The 23,417-nt window shown below is 48.0% G+C and overlaps 1 protein-coding gene across 4 annotated transcripts in view; it reads right to left on the reverse strand.

Annotated features, from left to right (window-relative positions):
* The window catches only part of DCUN1D5 (defective in cullin neddylation 1 domain containing 5), a 103,954-nt gene that overhangs the window by 22,916 nt on the left and 57,621 nt on the right, over nt 1-23,417 (reverse strand). For all 4 annotated transcript variants that reach the window (XM_085621457.1, XM_085621459.1, XM_085621460.1 and 1 more), the window contains exons 6-7: nt 13,023-13,131; nt 12,840-12,944 (exon numbers count right to left, since the gene is read on the reverse strand). In XM_085621457.1, coding sequence (XP_085477583.1) covers nt 12,840-12,944; nt 13,023-13,131 — 214 coding nt within the window. The remainder of the gene's footprint in view (nt 1-12,839; nt 12,945-13,022; nt 13,132-23,417) is intronic.

The following is a 23,417-nucleotide window of genomic DNA, read 5'->3' on the forward strand; positions in this document are numbered from 1 at the left end:
TCATGTTGTCCGTGCAGCCTAGGACGGCCTTGCCTGAGACATGTGTTTGAAAGGCCTTTAGGGCTAAGAATATGGCTAGTAACTCCAGATGGTTGATGTGGAGTAACTTTTGTTGGGTGTCCACCTGCCCTGCATGGTGCGATGTAGTAGGTGAGCTCCCCAGCCGGAGAGCGATGCGTCCGCTGTCAGTACTATCTGAGGAATCGGCTCCAGGAACGGTCGCACTTTGGAAAGGTTTTTGGTGGTCCACCACTGCAGAGAGCGATGGGCACGACCGTCTACCAACACCAGATCTGTCAATTGACCCTGGGCCTGGTTCCATTGGCGTGCTAAGCACTCTTGGAGAGGACGCATCTGGAGTCTTGCGTGCGGTACTATGAATATGCAAGAGGCCATCATTCCTATAAGTTGCATGAACACTCGAGCTGGAAGAGTGTTCCGGTTTAAATTTGGCAAGTAGAGCCTGAATGTTTGCTATCCTGGCAGGACTGGGATAGGCTAGCACTTTTGAGGTGTCTATGGTGGCCCCGAGGTATTGTTTTACGTGGGACGGTTTACTGTGAAGCCCAGTTCGTGAAGTAGTTGGATAGTGGTGTGAGTGTGTTGTACACACTGGTTGTATGAGCTGGCTTTTATGAGCCAGTCATCTAGGTATGGGAAGATGTGGATGTGTTGTCTTCGCAGGTGTGCTGCCACCACCGCTAGGCACTTGGTAAATACCCGTGGTGCTGTGGTGACTCCGAATGGGAGTACTTTGAATTGATAGTGTTGACCGTCGACTATAAATCTGAGAAAATTCCTGTGAGCGGGGTGAACGGGAATGTGGAAATAGGCGTCCTTGAGGTCTAGGGAGGCAAGGAAGTCGTTCTGGGAGAGTAGGGGGGGGGGGGGGGGCGGAGTACCTGTTGGGAGTATGACCATGTGGAAGTGGTCTGAGTGTATGTAGAGGTTTAGGGGTCTGAGGTCTAGGATGGGCCTTAGAGTGTCGTCCCTTTTTGGTATGAGAAAATATAGGGAGTACACTCCCCATGTTTTGTTGGTGGGCAGGAACTGGTTCTATTGCACTCTTTTGTAGGAGGGAGATGGCCTCCTGCTTTAGAAGTGACAAATGTTCTTGTGACATTGGGCGCTGTTTGGGTGGTATGTTTGGGGGGGGGGGGGGGGGGGGTGGGGTAGGTGTTAGTTCGAGGCAGTAGCCTGACTGAATTATCTGTGTCACCCATTTGTCTGAGGTGATGGTAGTAGACCGGAAGAAAATTGTGGAGTCTGCCCCCGACCGGAGTGGGATGGTCTGGGGGGAGTGGAGGGAAGTCATTGGGCGGGAGGTGTTAGTTTTGCCTCTGCCTTTATTGTTGTTACCCCTGAAGCCGCCTCTCTGGTAACCCCTAGTGAAGGTGGATTGGGTAGGGGCCTTATAGGAAGTGGAGGCGCTGTCGGAGGAGTAGCCTCTGGAGTGGGTTCTAAAGGAAGAGCGGCGAAAGGAGCGCGCGACTGCAAGGCTCCCATAGATTTTGCCGTGTCGGTGTGCTTTTTCATTTTTTCAAGGGCAACGTCGACGTTGGGGCCAAACAGATCTTGCTCGTCAAAGGGGTGGTTGAGGATGGAACTCTGCACCTCGGGTTTGAAACCTGAAACTCGTAGCCAGGCATGCCTACGCAGGAGGACGCTGGTGTTAATTGCCCTAGAGGCGTTGTCAGCTACATCGAGGGTGCAACAAATGGAGGTGTTGGGGATGATTTTGCCCTCCTGGATTAGCTCGTTGGCCCTATTCTTGTATTTGTCAGGAAGGTGTTGAATTATGGCTTCCAGCTCATCATAATGTGCCCTGTCATATCTTGCTAAAAGCGCTTGGGTGTTTGCAATGCGCCATATGTTGGCAGCCTGTGATGCAGTTCGCTTGCCAGAGGCGTCCAGGAGTTTGGACTCCTTATCGGGAGGTGGAGCCTCGCCTGATGCCTGGGAGTTTGCACGCTTCCTCGCATTGGAGACTACTAGGGAGTCTAGTGGTGCGGGGCCTCAGATGTAGGTGGAGGTCTGTAGGGACAGCCTTTTATTTTATCTCAATGCGAGGGTTGATTACCCTAGCCCTGACCGGGTCTTTAAAGACCTCCGGTGCGTGCTTAATAACCCCATTTAAGCATGGGCAGAATGGAAGTGGCCCTCTGTGTAGTGTCAAAAGTATCTAGGAAGAAGTCCTCATCCACGGGGTCTGTATGGAGATCAACTCCGTGGTAGTGTGCAGCCCTATGGAGCAGTTGGTTAAACCCCATTGTGTCTTCAGGGGGGGGGGACGGTCCTGAAGGGTAAAGGTCGTCCTGCGGGACGTTGGGGACGTCTGGGATGTTGTAGTCGTCCCATGGGTCTGGGAGCCTGTAGGAGTGGGGTCCCCTGTGGGCTGGTTATCCGGCCCGTCCCCTGTGCCGTCATCCTCATCAGGGGAGGGTGTGGGAGAATGATGAGGTGGGGGAGGCGGAGGAAGAGGTGGAGGAGGAGGGGGTGAAGGCAGTCTCAAAGGGGAGGTAGCAAAGTCTCTTCTCTTTGGAGGTGGAGCTGGGGCAGGCTTGTCCAGCGGTCTATTTTTGATGCTGAGCATCAAATGTCCGGTTTTATGGTCCTTCACAAGTGTTTTTTGTAGTGGATCAGGCCGAAATAGTTCATCTGTGGGGGGCTGATCCTTCGGTGCCGAAGGTGTCGGAGCCGAAGGTTTCTTAGGCTTCGGCTCAGCATCGGTTTGTTGTTTTGAACCGTGGGCTTTGGAAATGTCTGTTTGTTTCCCCGGTTCCGAGATGACGTTCGGCTTTGAGGTATGGGTTTCGAGGGCCTTTGGTTTTTTGCTCGGCTCCGGGAATGGTGTCGGTACCGAGGAGCTAGTGCCAGTCTTCGGCGCAGAGTGCTTCGGTGTGGAGCTCGGCGCGGAGGAGGAGGAGGAGGCCGTCTTCTTTTTCGGTGCTAGTGCCGAGGAGTGTTTCTAGGCACCGACAGCAGGCTGGCTCGAGCCGCCGGAAGGCTTGATGGGCTTCTTAACCAGGCCTGAAGGCGAGGTATGGGAAGCAGTGTCTTTGGTCGTGCCTAGGCCCGAAGGCGAAGTCGTGACCAAAGCCTTTTTCGATGTCGTTGAGGGTGGGGGGGGTCGATGTTAGTACCCACGCCCCTCTGTGCCGGAGTGACGTCCTCGTCATCGGAGTCGTCAGCTTCGGAGGCGCTGATGAGGCATTCTTCGGTGTGCTGCTCTTCCAGAACATCGACGCCTTCTCCGAAGATGTCGTCGGGGATCGAAGTCGACGAGTGAGCCATTGTTCTCCTCGCTAGTCGGTCCCGAATAGTCTTCTTCGAACTGAAGGATTTGCAAGCCGGACAGTCTCTTGCCTCGTGTTCTAGGGAGAGGCAGAGGTTTGCACACCTCATGTAGATCAGTGTGGGGAAACATTGACCCACATGGAGGACATTTTTTGAATGGTGTCCTTCCCATCAGCCAGGACAGGAGGCCAGGTAAGCCCGAAGGCCTTCGTCAACGGCCGGAATCGAAGACTTCGAATGATGAGTCGCGTCGAGTGTGGAGATCGCGATCGAAACAATACCGCAGAAAGGGAAAGGATTGCGCGCCAATCAGAAGAACTGAAACGGTTCGGAACCGGAGTGCAAAGAACACATCAATGCCCAATGGTGGAAAAAAAACAAACAATCTGAGGATGGAGCCGAAGCCCATGAGCAATATGATCCAAAGAAGGAGTCACATACCTCGTGACTTCCAAAGACTTTCCAAGAGGAAAAACAATTGCAAACATCCGGGCCCAACACCAGATGGCGATCTATGCACGGTGTGTAATCTGCAGCTCATATGCCTCGAACATGTGGACACGCAAGAAGTGAGTGTGAGCCAAAGGTGAGGGATTCTGTTAGAACAAAGGGGAAATGTGAAAGATGAATGGGGGGGACTGGAGAGGTGTAAGATACAAATGGACAAAAATTTGAATGGAGATACGAGGTGAATGAGAAATGCTGAGGGGTACGGGAGGTGACGGGCCCAGAGAGTGTTAGAGATGAGGGCAGTGAAAAGACAGAATGGCAAGAGGTGATTAAAGGTGAAGTGAGAGGTTGAATGGGGAGAATTCAGAAGTTGTAAAAAGGGGTGAAAGAAAATGGCCTGCAAAGTGAGAGAGGGACCCGGGGTTGGGAGAGATGAGGGGGGGATGCAAGGGAGGGGGTGAGAGGAAAACCATGTGTAAACTGCTTAACTCTGCACAAAACCAGCCAGGGTTTTAAGGGGCCCCTGCTTCTCCCGGCCAGGGCCAGGTGAGCTTCTAATGTGGCAGCACGTATTCCTGCGGAGTGGAAGGCCCTTCACAAAGGTTGACTAGAAATCTTTCTGATGTTAATTGCTGTATTTTGGTTATAAACAGGTACTGATGGGGTGAAATCTTTCCTCAGTGTTACTGTGTCTAAAAAATGTATTTCAAAATAATGAAGCAATGCCATCCCAAAATACGCGGCATCACGTAACATCATTTACATTTTCTTCCCACACAATTTAGTCAAGCCTGTCGTGTAATTTGGTCCTCACCTGCCTCATAATTCCAGTAGCCCTGCCTACAGGTTTAGAAATTCTTGTCAGGAGGGGGTCCTTACTCCTCAAAATGTTGACAGGGGGTCTCGGCATCCAAAAGTTTGAAGACCTCTGCCCTATGGTAAGACACGAGAGAAAGAGCAAAGTCCTGGCTTATGCGGATGACATAGCTGTTGTAACTCCACATCCAGAACAGGCTATGGGGGCGACAGAAGAAGCACGAAAATATGGCATGCTCTCTGGCAACGCCCTGAACCGGGAAAAAACACAAATAGTAGTTAACTAATTCACTACCCTTAATGATAACCGGGTTGTCAATAAAGCAAACTATCTAGGGGTCAAGATTAGCTCAGACTTGGATCAGGTTAAGGAAATTCTGGGGACATTTGCGAAAGTGCTAAAGAAGTTGCATCACTTACATCTAACCCTTATTGGTAGAACCAACATAATCAAAATGATTTATTTTCCCAAATTGTTATAAAAAAAAAAATTAGAATAATACCACTCGCCTTCTCAAATCATTGGTTTAAAAATTATAGACTATTTTAGCACAATTTATTTGGGCCTACTCGCAGTCAAGCAGTGCATTAACATTTTGATTGTTACCCAGGGAGCGCGGAGGCAAGGCCCTCCCTAATTTGAAGCTGTACTGGTGGGCAACCTCACTCACAAACTTTACCACGAGTATCGACAAAAGAAGTATGCAAACAAAATTTCCTGCCACATGGGAAATGGTGATCGGCCCTGATGCTTGGGGATGCCTTTGGCACCACTAAAGTTATGGGTACTATAAAAGAGTCCTGTTTAAGACACTACTTACGGCATTTAAAATCTGGGGGTCTATACGGCGTCTAAATAGGCTAGGAAGGCTAAATTATTACACACTGCTACGGCAGAACAGAAACCTACCAGATATTTTTAATGACTTACCTTTTAAGACCTGGTTTGAAGCTGGTATTAAACAATTAGGCTGTTTTTATTCCCACTGGGGTATTATACCATACATGGAATTGACCTCAAAATGCTTACCCATAGGGACTTTACTAAATATCTGCAGATTAGGGACTTAGTACAAAAGTAGGCAGGATCATATCAGGAGAAATTAACTGGTGGATAGAATAATACTTCCCACACCCTCTAGGATTGGAATTATTTATAAGAGCACACCACAAGACGAAATGGAAATATGTTCTAACAAGTGGCAGGAAAGGCTAGAGATCATGGGGGCCACCTTCCAAAAAGTATTTTTAAGCACCCAGACAATATTAATACAGGCCAATCTTCAAGTTCAATTCTGCAAGACATGCTTAGGGCTTAACTATAACCCAAATATAATATCGAAATGGAGTAACGGGAAGGGAGTTTATTGCCCACGATGTGCTTTTTATAAGGCAATGTTAGGTATCGGTCGCACTCCTTGTTAAACTCGTAAATCAGAATGTAGTCCTTCTTAGCGTACTTTGGGTGCTATGGGATCTTGTCCCCTGTCCAAAGGGATGTGACGTATAAATAAAGCGAAGTTCCTTCACCAGTGGAAGGTGTATCCCAATCAGCACTCCTCTGAAAACTTCACACTTTAATAACACGTAGTCAAGTGTGTATGTTCAATTACGACTGTTTTAATCTCACAGTAGTAAATTCAATGTGCTAATTCAACGAATATTGTCATTTTGCGCAGTTTATGCTTTTCAATGTTGATAATATTGTACTCGGGTCACAGGGTTTAATCCCAATGCATTTCGGGGTCCGCCCTTCCTCAGGGGTTAAACCCGCCGTTCGGCCATAACCGTCCCGCGTTCGCTAGAGTCGGAATTGAACATACACACTTGACTACGTGTTATTAAAGTGTGAAGTTTTCAGAGGAGTGCTGATTGGGATACACCTTCCACTGGTGAAGGAACTTCGCTTTCTTTTTATAAGGCAGACACAATTCATATGTTTGCGACCTGCCGGAAGCTCGGCTCCCTGATCGGAGAAATAAAGGGATTTCTATATGAGAAATTACAGCTTTAGGTTGAGCTGGACCCCCATTAATTTTGCTGGGAATATCTAGCCTAACGGAAAAAGAAAGTGGTGCCTTATTAACCATAGCAATGGCTGTGTATAGGCTATGCATAGCATCAGTCTGGCTGATTACCCCCTCAACTCAGCAATGGGTGGCTCCATTACTGGCTGTATATAATCTGGAAAAAGCTATATATAGGTAAAAGGGAATAGAAATTTGGAAGCCTGTATCCGACTGGGTTGAATAACCAGTTCATAAAGGGGGTGTACAGACTAGGGAGTATGGGCTGGGGCAGGGAGTAACACGCAATGCTTTAACGAGGCTATGAAAGAAATCCAGTATCAGGACCCAGCTACGGCATATAAAAACATTGTTTGTACCCTGCCCTTTGAATTTAGCATTTTATGGCAATGTCTCTGCTGGCATCTGTTGCAATGGCAGTGCTAGAGAAAAAACGAGGGGGGGAGGGGGAAAGAAAATTGTTTTCTTGTCTCGGTCTCAAATAAAAATATATTTTTTTAAAACACACAAAGGATCTGCAAAGGTAAGATGTGTGCCCTCCTCGAGGCAAGAAGGCCACACCAGGTGTGAGCCCAAAAGGCGAGCTTCAATGGAGAAGCCACCTTTGAAGGGCAAATGGTAGTCAACATGAGAGGGGCTGCTCTTTGGTTTTTAGAAAACAGACTCGCATCTCAGACAGAGGGGGAAAAGCTGTTGCCAAATAGTTTTTTTTCAAGGGAAGTTTAGTCCCCAGGCAGCTGACTACACCTCTGGGATGGCCTCAGACGCAACATGAAATAAGAGTAGGGTTCTGCCATGTTGGGAGTGGGCAGAATGGCGCATTGTGGGCTAGCAGATGCCACACTACACAAGAAAAGTTACCCTTTTCTTATGTGTGTTTCTGTTCTAACATGGCAGCACAGTTTATTCGCGTACAGTCCTTGTAAAAGATGGCGGTCTTTAGCGTCCGGCCCAGTTAATTATTTCTTGAGGTGATAAGTCCTCAATAAGGCCATTCTGGTGTACTGCTGTCCTTTGTTTAACCAAAGGTGTACTCCTCACATGGACAAGGACGTTATCTTGATTCAGTTATATGCATTATGACTATTTATTACAAAATGACGGCTCATTTTTCAAGGTTTGCCGTGGGATTGTGCAATATGGCGATTAACAAGTATTTTAGTGCTGCGTTGTAAGAAAGTGGCTCTGTATATACTGCACCAAAGTAAGGTACAGTGTGCACAGAGTCCACAGAGGTTTGGCAGAGGTTAAAGTTAGATAGAACCTTACTCTCTAAAGTGGTAGCTTGGTCGAGCAGTTAGGCAGTATCAGAGGACAGTGTAAAGCATTTGTTGTACACACTCAGTCAGCAAATGGTTTCACACACTCAAGAACTGAACTCTAGGCCAATTAGTTTGTATATAAAAATATATAGTTTTATTTTAGAACCACAAGTAGGTATCAAAATACTTTCTCAGAATGAAATGCTCTAGTTGAATACTTTCAATAAGCAATAGACTTTTAATGCAATAGTTACAGTTGTTGCAATAGGCAACACAAGTTAAACACAATTATAACTTTGAATGGTTAAGTAAAGGCAATATCGATTACTTTGCATAGGTTTTTCTTACTCAGGGCTGGATCCTGGATTCAGCCCTGGTGCATATCCTGTAAACAGTTGAAATAAATCGTTTTTGTTACACAGGCAATTTTTAAGGAATATTTGTATGTTTCAAAAATCGACACTTAGAAGAATTTCTGGCAAAAACCCAGCAATGGTATCCTATGGAGGAAAGTTTGGTTATCCGAAAATCGTAGTTGTAATTACTTTTCAGGGTCAGCACAGGGCACCAAGATCCAGCACTGGGATCTCTCCTGGTAACAGGTGAGTAATTTCGTTTTAGTTGATCGGCTGATTTTTAGTGAATATTTTAAAGTGTCAAAACTCGACACTTGGAAGAATTTCCAAGTGAAACCAGTCAATGTTACCCTATGGAGAAAATGTAGGTTATCGGCTTACAGGTAAGTACTCGACTGGCAGAGTTAAGGTTCTGGAGTTAGACTCGGGGGTCTCCCAGGGTCAGGTAGGTACAGTAGTTACACTCTCAGCGGCACAGGGGCAGCCGGGTGTAGAGAGAGAGTAGGCCCAATGTTAACCTATGGCGGGCAGGTGGCCTTTGGTTGGTGGCTGCTAGCAGGCAGGCCACGCGGTTGTGGGAGCTGAGCTCCGGGTCACTTACACAGGGCAAGTGGGGGGAGTAGAGTAGGACATATGCTGCACTTTCAGGAGCACTCGGGCGGCTGGGTGCAGGATGCTTTTGAGCCGTCAGGCGCTCAATGTATTTCAATGGAGAAGCTGCAAGATGAACAAACGCTGCAAGCTCGGGGACTGAGATTCTTCAGGTGCGACCACCACTTCGAGAGGTAAGTTGGGGAGTTGTAGGTTAGGTAGGCCCCCAGGAGTTGGGCACAGGGGGCTGCAGGGTGCCGGGGTGTCTTTTGGCATTGGGAAATCTTACCCTCTGCTAGTCGCGGTTGGGGTAGTCCCTGGAGTTGAGGCTGCAGGTGTCGTCAGGAGCGTCGAGGAGGGTCCTTGGGTTCTGGATTCTTGGTCACAGTCGCCGGGCTTGGTGGGTGTGGAGTGTGCTGGATTCGCGGTTCCTGGCTGGCACCAGGGGTTGTTGCTTGTTTGAACAGAACCACTGCTTGTGGGAGTTCCAGTCTTTAGATGACTAAGGCAGTCAGGTCCTCCGGGGTTTTCGAGGTTGCTGACCACAGGAGACGCCGGGATTTAGCAGGAGCAGGTTCGAGGGTCGAAAGGCCTGTAGGGCTGGGGCCAAGTCAGTTGGTGTCGTCCTCTTGTTAGCAGCTGCACAGCAGGTCTTCTTTCTTCTTCTTGTTCTTCTTGTTTCGGAATCAGGATCTGAGGAAGGAAGGTTCAGGGTGCCCCCAAATACTAAATTTAGGGGCGTTACAGGTAGGTAAAGGTCAGGGACCAATGGGTCCCTTCCCTGGGGTGGGTACACCCCCTATCCTGCCACTCTCCAGTGGGTGGGGGGCAGGAGCCTAGTCCTGATTGGGTAGGCCTCCCCATCCTCAAGATGGCGAGAGCCCGGAGTTGTGCTTCACCTCGCCTCCCCCACCTGAGGGGTGGGGTTGGCAGAGGCTGGCACACCCCCTTTCCTCACTTGGGTTTTCCCGCCGATCTTCCCGCCAGAGTAGGGGTCAGTTGCTGAGTACAGCAAGTGGCCTGGAGAAGCTCACAAAGGCAGCATGCCTTTGAAGCTTCCCCAGCCCATCCTTGAGGGGGGGGGGGGGGGGGAAAGGAGGGGGCTTGGCACCTCACCCCAGGATGTGCATTGCTCTACCCATGGGTCCAGCAACAGGTCCGCTGGGTGGCAGCCTAGGCAGCCTCTCAGTCAGGACACGGGTTGTGGGTTAGTTTCAGGGGGCAACTCTAAGTTGCCCTCTGTCGTGCATTTCACATTAAATCCCACACTGGCATCAGTGTGGGTTTAATGTGCTGAGAAGTTTGATACCAAACTTCTCAGTCTTCAGTGCAGCCCTCATGGTGCTGTGGAGTTAGTGATGACGATTTCCCAGCACCATATACTCATGGCAGCAACGTAGAATATTGCACCACCACACTTAAAAACGCCAGGCACAAGGAAGTGGCAGTAAGGAGGAGTCTGGACATCGATAGCAGCAACACCATGGACAGCTGCTGACAGGAGGCAGAAGGGCTTCCAGAATGCGAGGTGATTTGACACCAGCCACCACTGCAGTTCTCAAGTCGCATCCAGGAAAATCCAGCTGCTATACATCATGGCTTCCCCCAATGCGGACAATGGAAACACCACTGAAGTGAAAACATCTGCCATTAAGCATGAGGCACCAGCAGACTGCAAGAGGTGGACAGGCCAGAGAAACAAGGACTGTTTGGTCGATAAGCAGAGAGCACTCCCAAAATATAAGAATATGGCCTGAATGCCACAATCCAGTGGGAAGGCCTTGAGGGACACTGACCAGCTGAACATTGCTTAAGAGACAAGACGTTTGGTGGGGGAATGTAGGGGGGGAGGGGGGTTGGAGGGGAGTCAGGGCTGATCAGCAGTCATGAGGGTTTGGAAATGCAGACTCCAGACCTCTGATGTTCTATGACCAGTAACACTTTTGTGAAAACATAGGGGTCTGACGTTAGCCAAAACAGAAGCAGAGCTAACGGAAAGTTGGAGGTGCCGATCATGAAACATAGGTTCCTCCTGTGCCACTGCACGACCAAAACTATAAAATATATGGCATAGAAGGCAATTGACCCCATCCAGTCTTCCAGCCCTAGAACCAGAGAGACATATGAGAGGGAAAGCATTTGAACTTCTCCTTCCAGAGGAATAAGTCAGAACGCAAATATTCAGAATAGGAAGAAGGCCAAAGTCTTTCCTGGAAACGAGAACATAGAGATTATCAGTTGCCGATCTCATTCATTGGAACAAACTACATGGACCCTTTGCTCAACAGAGCCATACCCTTCAGCCACAGAATGTGGTCTTGGTTATCCAAGGTGACAAAAAGAATAGAAGAGGGATGAGGGGTGGTATTTCTATGAAGGGCAGTCGAAGGTGATGCATTGCCAGTGTGTCAAATGAAAGGACACCCTGCCACCCATATCCCTGCCCCCAAGAGGCTGCACACACTCAAGGACAGATTAAAGTGGTTTTGCAGAAAGGGTCAGTAAAGAGGAGAAAGGCGACTGCTATTTCGGCCTTCAAGAGCCTTTAGAAACACTAGCTTAGCTCAGAAATAACTTGTTTGGTTCCTGCACTGGGTGAAAGGACTGGAGCTGCTGAAAGGGCAGGCCTAGAGATTATTCCCTGAACTAGTGAGGAATCTAGCGAGCAGATGAAGACAGCCCCAAAAACCTGCCATAAAGAAGGTCAGCACTAAATCAGCCTTCCCTACAAAGAGGAAGACTATCACAAGGCTGGTCCATAAGATTCTCTGGAACATCACCCAAAAAGCCAGGACCAAGGGCCATCGTGGTGGATGGCTCACAGATGCCACCGAGTTTAGGCCAGAGCGAAAGATCTGCTTGGCTGAGCCTTGCAAGGGATGACAATCATATGTGAAATGAACGATTGCATAAATTGTCAAGAAGGTCTGGGACCAAAACGCGCTATATCCCACAGGACAATGGATTTATAAGCCAGGATGCAAGTTGCATTCATGGAATAAAGAGTCCTTGAAGTGAAGCCCACCTTCCCCACTACCTAGATCCTCTTAATTCCCTGACAGGAGGAGTAAAAGAAAAGGAGTCAGGTCTCTGTTTGGAAGAGAACGATGCCTGTACCTCAAGACTTTCGAGTGAAGGGCGAGCAGACAGAAATTTTGGGTTCCCAGGAAAGGGCTGCAAATGGCCTGGCGATTCACCACTGAGGCAGATGAAGGTTTGCTCCAAGTGACCAAAACAGAAGTGAATGCTGCCAGCAGAATCTTTGTAACACAAAGGACCTACCCCACAAGTAAAATTGATGTTGAGAAGCAGAACAATCTCTGTTGCAACGGATCTTGACCTTTTCCCTTGAGGACTTGTCCTTGGGAGCAGCCTTTTTAATGATCTTCTGGTCAAAAGACAGCCACAGTGGGATCAAAAGCAGGACCTGTGTCTACAAAGACTGAAGAGTGTCCCGAATCTGCACCGTGAAGAGTTTAAGTTCCAGAATCTTAATGGCCTTGGTGTGCAGGAGGACACATACAAATTGGTGTTGTGCCTGGGGCTCCCAGTGTGCCAAGAGTTCTGGTAAGTGCAACAGCGTTTAAAATCTCAAACTTTCATGGCAATCTCTGAAAACACTGCATTTTAATAATTTGGTAAAAAAAAGGTCTCAGGAGAGCTTTTCTTGACATGAGACAAAGGGCGCAGAAAAAAAAGCAAACAAATCTCAGACATGAGAGCACCGGGATTGCATCTTATGCAACTCCATGTCATATCCGGGGGGAATCCCAGAACCAAGAGTGAGCTGCTGTACCACCTAGCGGCACAGCAGAGCCATTTCAGTTTTCTAGATGCAGTCTGGAACCTGGGAGAGATTTAAGAGGTGAGGAATCTGCAGGCAGAAGGGTCCTTACAAAACTCCACCTTCTGAATAACAGAATGAAAACAGTCTCTTCGGTTTACACTGCAACCATCCCATATAGTGCAGTATTTACATTGATGAACTAGTAACATGCATTATTGTCTAACAGAATCAAGTCATGTTACTATATCCCTACCTCCAAGTACTGATGAAATACTGAGAAAAGTGGCCATGTTCTTCCAAGCAAAAGAGCCAACATAGACTTTGCTGTATCAATATCAAGGCTTCGTTGGTCCTTTTCCTAGAATGGAAATCCAAAATTAACAAAATTGCAATACACTATAAAATACTAAAATACGTAACAAGAAAATAAACTTACCCTGGCAAAATCAAAGGCATATCTGTATATGTTCTTAAAAGATGGAATATCATTCAGTTGTGAACGTAAATAATCAAATTTGCTTTGTAACTTTTCTGTGCAGTCACACCTTAAGAAAAAATAAAAATTGGTATGTAACATCAGATGCTATAAACATTGGTCATCACTACAATTAGGTTTATGGCTTACGAAAAATATACATTAGTGTGGCAGAGATATTTATATCACAAGCAGTTTTACTATAGCCCACTTCCGAGGGCTATACCAGTCGTTAAATGCCCTGAACCAGAGTTCTGTGGCTCTGGCCTACAACAAGGGGGAGGGAATTTGACAACGGGTATAGCCCGAGGTAGAAGGACGACAAGGCTATTTGAACATTCAACCCACTAATGGTAGAATGTTCTAAATTAAAATGGGAGAAACAGAGACAAACACTGGAATGTTGAAGCTCTGGGCTTATACCCACCATTATAAGTCCGGAGGTACTCCATTGTCTCCAATGCAGCTCAACATTCCAATGCTCTAATACAAGTTGACAATTTTTTTCTTCTAAATGACAATCAGGCTACAAAGAGAACACGTTACTAAAACAAAGTCTTGATAGTCTGTGCATGAAGATATGAAAAAATATCCCGAGCCCCTTGTTAGAAAACTACTGCTCCAAATACTTTTAGATCTGAAAGCCTCCGTTTCCGCTAGAGATGATTAGTAGACTCCCTAAAGCTTACATTAGTAAAAAAAATATCAAAAAAAAAATCTTAGGAATCAGACAAGCACTTTCAAATACCAGTGCTGCCTAGTTTTGAATCCACCTCGTGCTTCTTCCTTCCACCACCCTACTAGCATATTATGAGTCGTTTTTGAAATTCCTGCTTTCTCCTGATCCATCTCTTTCCCCTCCTTGCTTAGTTTCCTCTTTCCCTTGTTTGTCCTGGATCAAAGTCTGATGAAAAACACATGCCAGTTCCCAAAAAGGAGTGCGAGTGCCCACTACACAACCTTACATTTGATCATTACCAGATATAACAAGGAAAGTGGTTGAGACGTATATACTCCGGCGCACCCAAAGCCCATAATGTGGTGGTCAGTCTAGTGCCACAATACCCTCATATGTACTGTGTATTCAGATATCCATAAGGAAGAGACATGTGGGGAAAAGCAAGCATCCACCTCAGGTGGCAATCAATCACCATTATAGGCATAACACTAACCGATAAGTGTTTAGGTAAAATGAGTTGAACCTAATATCAAGAGATTAGGCATAGAAGAAGGAATGATCCTTGCACTCTCAGAGGCAGTAGTCAGTCATCAGGGTGGTTGGAGGACTGCTCCCACTCCAAGAAAGTTAAAAGTACAATATCTTCCTCCTTAAGGCATGGTTCAGAAAGCCACAGTTGAAGACTGTATTGTAATACTCGCATCAATCTTACGCAGATAAAACTATTTCAGTGATGAAGGCCCAGTGCCACCAGACTGATTTTCCTTTCTCCAATGAGAGTGCTAAAATAGACCATGCAAGCCATGCCTTTCAGAATCGTGGACAGCTCCTGGCTCTGCTTCCATCACTCACTCAGCACGAAATGCTCTAGTATTAAAATCTTCCCGTTCTGTGGCTATGCTTAAGGCTCTGACCCAAACCACAAACATACTGAAGTTGGTCCAGCAACTTTGAATGCTTTAAATATGCTTCGCCAGTTCCTCGTATGGTGCCAGATTGTAGGTGTCAAATTATGAACTGCAACCTTTCTATAACTTTCCAACAAATCGTTAGGCTGAGCAGTTGGTGGGTTTGTTCTCCTTTCTGATGAGGGGCCCACAGGCAAGATGCTTCTAATGCCTAGGCCAGCTTTGCATGTGTCCTCCGTAATGGAGGACTTGTACTCAATGGAAGACCAGAAGTATCAAATCAGTCCATCATCTGCAATATTTCAATGATTTTACACAGTACCAATGTGTTTTTGTTTGTAAGCAAAGATTATACAATGTCCGTGTCAACTCTCAAGTACAAAGGCATAGAATCTGTGCAACTCTTGAGGCCAACAGTGTTTCAATGTAGGCATGGACTGAGGATAAATATTAAGGCTCAGTGGACACGGACTGAAAAGCAACCCAGCAGAGTGAGGTTTGGCATTCTCCAACACGCACACCCCGACACCCACCCCCCCTGGACTGAGGCCCCGATGTACTGCCTTGTCGGAGTTGTGGGTAGATTCACTAACTCAAACTCAGAAGTGAACCAGCCCTCTGGAAAGCACTTTGCCAACATGATTTTGTAATTAAATGAACACATTTCACAGTTACCTAAATCCTTGTCAGATAAATGCTGCTGCAGTACCAACCATATTTATTGAAAACAAGAAATATGGTTAAGCAAGCATTTGCAAAGCAACAGGTCTTGCATTCGTCAAAGTTAAAGCTATTGGAGTTGCAAACGTCAAGGTCTTATCTATGTGTTTTGGTTTGGAGTGTAGTGGCTGTATGAACAGGGACACATCTGCAGCACTGCCTAGAGGACTTAAAATACAGTATTACCACTGGGACCAGAGAAGCCGCTGCAACACGGTCTAGAGGACTTAGAATGAGGAATTACTACTGGGAACAGGCAGCTGCAGCACTGCCTAGAGGACTGAGAATGAGGAATTACAGAAGAGACCAGAGAAGCAGTTGCAGCACTGTGTAGAGGACTAAGAATGAGGAATTACTGATGAGACCAGAGAAGCAGCGGCAGCACTGTAGATGACTTAGAATGATGAATTAGCAACAGGACCAGAGAAGCAGCTAGCAACACTGCCTAGAGAACTAAGAACGAAAAGTTTCTTACCTGTCGGTGTAGTTTTGCAGCTTGAAGATCTTTCTGGATTCACTATGCTGTGCATTATTCCGCGATCTTGTGGTTGGGTCCGGATTCGTAGTCTTTTCTTTGTTTTTTTTTTTTTTTTTTGTAGCCCAGGTGGGCGTCGACGTCCACCATTTGGTGCACCTCCCGTGACGTCGTCGTGCTTCCTGCGGAAGTCCCACCTTTGGGGCGCCATCTTCGGGTTCTTTTTTCCCTGTGTTTTTTTTTTTTTTTTTTTTTTAACCCTAGGCGATTGATTAATCCTTTTGTCCATATTACTGTACGTTTCCACTTCTTTGATCCTATCCATTTCACCCCCTCTTCCTCCAGCCTCATCTTCCTGGCGGAGGTGGGTGGGTTCGCTAGTGAATCCAGAAAGATCTTCAAGCTGCAAAACTACACCGACAGGTAAGAAACTTTTCGTTTTGCAGCGTGAATCTTTCTGGATTCACTATGCTGTGCATAGACTTTGTAGCGGTTTTCCTATTTTTGTGGTGGCTGGGTGGAAGATGATCGCTGGTCGTTGAAAATGTGTTGTAGCACCTTCTGTCCGACCTGTGCTTCCTTATTCATTTGAATGTCCACGCAGTAGTGCTTTGTGAACGTGTGCACAGATGCCCAAGTTGCTGCGAGACAAATGTCTTGGATGGGCGTGTTTGCCAGGAAGGCAACTGTGGCCCCCTTCTTCCTTGTGGAGTGAGCTTGGGGCCCCTCCGTTAGCTCCTGTCCAGCCTGTTTGTGACAGAATTGAATAGTGAGGGCAATCCACCTAGCGATGGTGCCCTTGGTCACTGGTCTACCCATGAAGCTAGTAGCAAAGGACACAAACAGCTGCTTCGACTTCCTGAGTTCCTTGGTTCTTTCAATGTAGTGCATCACCGCTCTTCTGGCATCGAGGGTGTGCAGGGCCTTTTCTGCGTTTGTAGTCGGGTTTTGGAAGAAACTCGGTATCTGGATACTCTGATTCATGTGGAACGCCGACACTACCTTGGGCATGAAGTGTGGGTCCGTCCTCAGGACTACCCTGTCTTTGTGAATTTGAATGTAGGGCTCCTGTAGCGTTAGTGCTTGAAGCTCGCTCACCCTGCGTAGTGAGGTTATGGCCACTAGAAAGGCAGTTTTCATCGTCAACATTTGTAGAGTGGCCTTGTGAATGGGTTCAAACGGCGCCTTCATGAGCTCCGTCAGAACCACGTTTAAATTCCATGCCGGCGGCGGCAACCTTTTCGGGGGTGCCATTCTTTTGGCTCCCTCCATGAATCTCTTCACCACCTGCGAGGTGAAGAAACTTCCACCCTTCTCACCTCTGGTGTAGGCAACGATCGCTGCTAGGTGTACCCTTAGGGAGCTCGAGCAGAGGTTACTCTTTAGAAGGTGTGTGAGGTACCTCATCACCGTTGAGTCTCTTGTCATTCTGTTTTGCAGGCCCTTTTTCCTGCACCACACCGTGAATCTCTTCCACTTTGCGCTGTAGCACTTTCTTGTAGTAGGTTTCCTTGCCTCCCGTAGCACTCGCATAGTGCTCTGAGGTAACCTTAGGTGTGCGAACTCTAGGCCTTCAGGAGCCATGCTGCTAGGTTGAGTGTCTCTGGCTCTGGGTGCAGGACCTCCCCGTTTTGCATTGAGAGCAGGTCTTTTCTCCTCTCGAACCTGTACTGATTGCCTTGCGCCATTTCTTGAATCTGTGAGAACCATGTCTGCCTCGCCCACTGAGGAGCCACCAGGATCAGAGTCATGTTGCTGGTTCTGCACTTGTCGAGCACTCTGTGCAACAGGGGTATCGGTGGAAAGGCGTAGGCAAATGTCCTCCACCAGCTTATCCATAGGGCATTTCCCTTGGATTGCTGATCTGGTTGCCTGGATGCGAAGCTTTGGCATTTTGCATTGTGGCGTGTTGCAAATAGGTCTATTGTGGGAGTCCCCCATCTCTGGAAGATTTTCTCCGTTTCCTGGCCATTGAGCTCCCACTCGTGCGATGCTGAGGTCTGTCTGCTCAGCCAGTCTGCCTCCACATTGTCCTTCCCTGGTAGGTGAATTGCCAGTAGATCTATCTTGAGAGGTATGGCCCATCTCCAAATCTCCTGAGCTAGGGATGAGAGGGGAAACGACTGTGTCCCCCCTTGTTTGTTGATGTAGAACATCGCCGTGGTGTTGTCTGTCTGTACCAACACCCTCTGGCCGAACAGGTGTCTCTGGAATGCCTTCAGGGCTAACAGTATCGTTTTCAACTCGAGGTAGTTGATGTGGCGGACCGCGTCTGCTGGAGCCCATAGACCCCTCACTCTGAGGTTGTCCATGTGCGCTCCCCATCCCTTCTGCGATGCGTCCGTGGTAATGGTCATTGTTGGGCTTGGTGGTGTCAGGCTTCTCCCCGTTGTTATGTTGTCTCTGTTCCACCAAGTTATCTCCTCCTGCACTGCGTGCGTAACAACCACTAGATCCTCCCAACTTCCGTTTGCTTGTGACCATTGCTGTTGCAGCCATTCCTGGAATGGTCTCATGTGCAGGCGTACATTCGGCACCAGCTGGATACAGGACGCCATCATCCCCATCATCTTGCTCACCGCCCTCACTGTCAGAACTCGCCCCTTCTGGTAGAGCTGTGTCTCCTTCAGTAGAGCATCTGTCCTCCTGTCGCTGGGCACTACTGTACTGTTGAGGGAGTTGATCTTTGCCCCCAGGAAAATCTTTACCTGTTCCGGTTCCAGCGATGATTTTCCCCAGTGGATGGAAAATCCCAGATTTGTGAGGGTGTCTGTTACGCGTTTTGCGTGCCTCTCGCACTTCGCGCGTGAGTTTGCCTTGACCAGCCAGTCGTCCAAGTAGGGGTATACGTGTATTCCCTGCTTTCGTAGGTGTGCCGCTACCGCCGACAGGCATTTTGTAAAGACCCTTGGCGCTGATTTTAATCCGAAGGCCAGGGTTGTGAACTGGTAGTGTTCCTGTTCGATGTTGAATCTTAGAAGGCCCTTGTGCCTTCTGTTTATTGGGATGTGAAGGTAGGCATCCTTGAGGTCCACGGTGACCATGAAGTCCCCTTCTCTTATCTGTGGCAGTACCTCCTGCAGTGAAGTCATTTTGAACCTTTGCGTTCTGATGAACTTGTTTAGGTAACGGAGGTCCAGTATGGGTCTGAGGTCTCCGTCTACCTTCGGAACCACGAAGTAGTTTGAGTAGACCCCTTTGTTGCGTTCCCTGAACGGCACTGACTCTATGGCTCCCTTTTGTAGGAGTTTCCGCGTTTCTTCTCTGAGTATTGCCAGTTCTTGGGCCGATCTCTGTCTTCCCTTCGGCTTCCTGTTTGGAGGTCTTTTCTCCAAGTCTACGCAGTATCCGTACTGCACGATGTTCCGTATCCACTTGTCTGTGGTTATACGCCGCCACTCCTGAAGGTAGAACCTCAGCCTTCCGCCTACTGGTGACGTATGCTCGTAGGCTCTTGAATCTTCTCTTCCCCCTGATGACACTTTTTTGCGCCTCACCCTTGGGGACCTTACGAGGGTAGGCGTCTTCTTGCGTGCTGAGTCACTTGGAGGAGGGCTGATCGCCCCCTCTCCTCCTCTGGCCACGTCCGTTCCCTCTCCCGCGAAAGGACTGGCCCCGAGGTTGATATTGCCAGCTTTGCTTCTGCTGACTTTGTCCGTGACCTTCGCCCTGCTGACCTTGTTGGAACGCCTGGTGCGACGTCCCCTGTTGGCTTCCACCCCTACCGTAGGGTCTCCTCGAGGGATTTCCTCGTCTCATTCCCCTCAGCTGTAGGGCCCCCATGGACCTCGCTGTCTCGTTTTCCTTCTTGAGCTGGGTGAGCTTTTCGTCCACCGTTGCTCCGAACAGTGTCTCTCCGTTGAAGGGGGTGCCAAGGATGTTGTTCTGCACTTCCGGTTTGAATCCCGAGATTCTTAGCCATGCGTGCCTCCTCTCTGTGACCCCTATGGCCATGAGTCTTGCTGAAGTCTCTGCCCCATCCAACGCCGTCTTTATACAGGAGTTGGCGATGTTCTTGCCTTCATCCACCAGGTGAGAGGCTCTCTGGCGGTATTCTTCGGGGAGGTGCTTTACTAGCTCCCCCATCTCATCCCAGTGTTGGTATTGGTGTCTATTGAGGAGTGCATTCGAATTCGCCATGCGCCAGTGCATTGCGGCGTTCCTCTCGACCTTTCTGCCTGTGAGGTCGATCCTCCTGCTCTCTTTATCCGGAGGTGGGCCCGAAGTTGCTGGAACGTTGGCCCTTCTTCTGGCCGTGGAGGCTATGATGGAGTCTGCGGTGACGCTACCCTTGATGTAAGGTGGGTCCAGGGAGGAGTGCTTATATTTTTTCTCTGTCCTGGGCGTGATCGACCGGCAGGTGGCAGGCTCCTTGAAGGCTTCTCTCCCCTGGTTCATCACGCTTTGTAGCATGGGGAGGAACTGACTCCTAGTCTGGATGGGGAGCAGTGTTTCGACGAGAAAATCAGCTTTCGGCCTCTCCTCGTCGAGTTTGACGCCGAAGGCCATTGCTGCGCTCTTCACCACCATATTGTACACCCCGATGTCGTCGGGTGGCGAAGGCCTCGAGGGGTACGTGTCCACGGCCTCCTCCGGGTTTTCGGTGTCGAGATCGTGCCATTCGACGTCGTTGCTGGTAGATGCCGCCGATTCGAAGAACGACTGTTGGTCTTCTTCCTCGGCTTCTTCCTCATAATAGGGCTCCTCTTCTTCCTCGAGATCCCTTGTCAGCCCTTCGGCGTCGAACTCGTCTTCGACCTCGACGACGTCCGCCGATGAAACCGTTGGAATCTTGAATTCCTTCATCCTGGCGTCGAACTCCTTCTTCCTTTGAAGGATGTTCTCCATTTCGGCCTCGAGCCGCCTCTTCTTTTTCTCCATTTCGGAGATGCTTTCGGCGTCGACCGCGGGTCTTTTCGATGAAACTTGCGTCGACGTCGAACGTTCTTTCTGCGTCGATCGGCCCGTTTCATGGGATGATTTCGACGACCCTTGCCTTTCGGCGTCTTTCTGCACCAGGGAGTCCTTTTGTAAGGATCCGCTGGGCCTTTTGTCCGAAGTTCCCCCTTTGGACGTCGAAGTTTTCGGCGTCGGGGCTCCCTTTGTGGACCTTGACTCAGTTTTTCTCGAGTCACCCTCGTGTTTTCGAGGTGTTTTTTGATTTGCGCTCGACGATTCTCTTACCTCGTCTTCTTTTTTCTTGTCGGTCTCTACGACCGTGAAGTTTTCGGCTGTCTCGGCGACGTTGTCCTCGTCGTCCGTGTCGAGGCCCAGCTCGTAGAGTGTTGGGGGTTTCCCTTTGCCATCCATGTTGGCGTTGGCTCTTCTCTGCCTCTCTCTCACCCTGAGTGTCTTCGGCGCGAAGGCTGAGCAGGCGTTGCAGTCGATACTCTGGTGATCCACCGGTAGGCAGAGGTTGCAGACCGGATGCTGGTCTTTCTGCGCGAACTTGTGGTGGCAGTTTGGGCAGAACTTGAATGGCGTCTTGTCCATTTCGCTCAGGGTCTCTGAGCGTGCATTCTCCAAGGCTGTCGCAGAAAAAAGGTTCGCTGGTCCTCTTTCTTCGCGCTCCTGATGAAATCTGTTCTATTTCCTGATGTCTTCTCTTGATTCTATCGATGAAACTCGCTTTTCTTCCTTCTTCCTCCGAGTGAATTTCTGGAGCTTCCCGATGACGATCCAGACCCAACGGCGGAAAAAAGAATCTGAAGATGGCGCCCCAAAGGTGGGACTTCCGCAGGAAGCACGACGACGTCACGGGAGGTGCACCAAATGGTGGACGTCGACGCCCACCTGGGCTACAAAAAAAAAAAAAAAAAACAAAGAAAAGACTACGAATCCGGACCCAACCACAAGATCGCGGAATAATGCACAGCATAGTGAATCCAGAAAGATTCACGCTGCAAAATGGGAATTACCACTGGAAACAGACAGCTAAAGGAAGGTCTGGATTATTTATAATGAGGAATTACCGACGGGCCCAGAGCAGCTGCTAGCAGCACTGCCTAGAGGACTTAGAATGGGGGAATTACTGATGGGACCAAAGAGGCAGCTGCAGCACTGTGAAGAGGACTTCGAATGAGTAATTACCGACAGGACCAGAGAAGCATCTAGCAGCATAGCAAGATAGACCTACAGGTCCAACTAGATGCTCTAACAGATGCAAGACTTGATTGACTACACATTTGGTGAAGCTGTCGTCTTTCCTAACACTCTCGACTTTAAAATTATATTTAGAGGAGGGTGACTTAGGTGGCCAATTTAAGATTTAAAACAGACACTGCAAAACTCTACATTTGATGTCCAATACTGACACGAGCAAGTAAGGACTTATTAAACATCACACTAGGAGACTTAATGCAATAATAGCAGATCCTAGCAAGACACAAATTACATTTACATTAGGAACAGCCATCGCTGAAAAATGCAACTATCAGAATTGTCAATGTTAAGTATGAAGCTGGCTTATGCCACATATTATGAAGCGTATAACGACAATCTAATATTACCCAGTTGTCACACATAGAAACATGAAATTCAATTTTGAACATCTACCATTTTGACATCATAGCCAACTCGAGCTTTGCTCTGGCTTTCTATTTGATGTCACTCAGAATCTCTTCTTAAAAAACAGAGTGACCACTTCTGGTGTCATTATCAATCAAGTTAGATGAAGGTGAAGACGTCTAAAAGGACTTAGGACTGTCTATTGAGCTCCACGAAAAGACTATTCCTCAAAGTTGGAGACAGGTTAAAGTTCAGCCAGCTGGCTGGATCTGCAGATGCGGAATACTAGTAAGAGCAAGTGAAATAGATGAGCAGGGTGATTTCTAACTGGTCAGACAGTTATGCCTTACATAATGTTGAGGAGGCAGTGAAGAGTTTTAAAGAGATAAGAGCTTCCACTGAGCAGGTGAAGTTGTCTTTGGAGGGATCATCTGGGTAGCAAAGTCCTTTCATGTTCACAGCTGGCACTCTAAGGCAGGAAGTAGGTTTAGTGAATCTTTAATCGGCAATTACATTCCAGTCTCCATGTCAGGCCCAACTCAGGCACTCTCATGCTGATCAACTCTCTAAAGTTGCCTCAGCCCGAGTTTGATACTGTAGTCAAACTGTTATCCAGAAACTCTAAAAAGCGGCAAGAAATCAAGAATAATTTCCTTTAAGGATAACCTGTGCTTTCACAATATTGCACTACTTATCGGGCCGTGTCTGCAAAGCCAATGACTCTCGACAACTGTGGCTGGTCTTAGAGGTCCAATCCTCCACTGTGAGATATTGGAGGAAGACAAGCTTTGGCAAAACAACTGGTCTGGCCATGGCCACCTTGGAACCTATGTTGAAAAGATATGCAATAGGAATTAAAAGAAAAATGCAGAGTGCATATGCTTGCAGAAAAAAAAAAGAAATGAGAAAAAGTATCCATAGCAAATAGCATTTGCTTCAATAAAACAAATCATTTTTAATTTAGAAGACCAGAGAAATGGAAAAAACTAAATACTTAATAAAAATGACAAAGCTGAAAAGGTATAATTCGCGAAATTGAGTGGCTAGCACTGTAGTTTTTATAGATT

Source organism: Triturus cristatus, chromosome 8 (genome assembly GCF_964204655.1).
Source record: "Triturus cristatus chromosome 8, aTriCri1.1, whole genome shotgun sequence".
NCBI classification, from domain to species: Eukaryota; Metazoa; Chordata; class Amphibia; order Caudata; family Salamandridae; genus Triturus; species Triturus cristatus.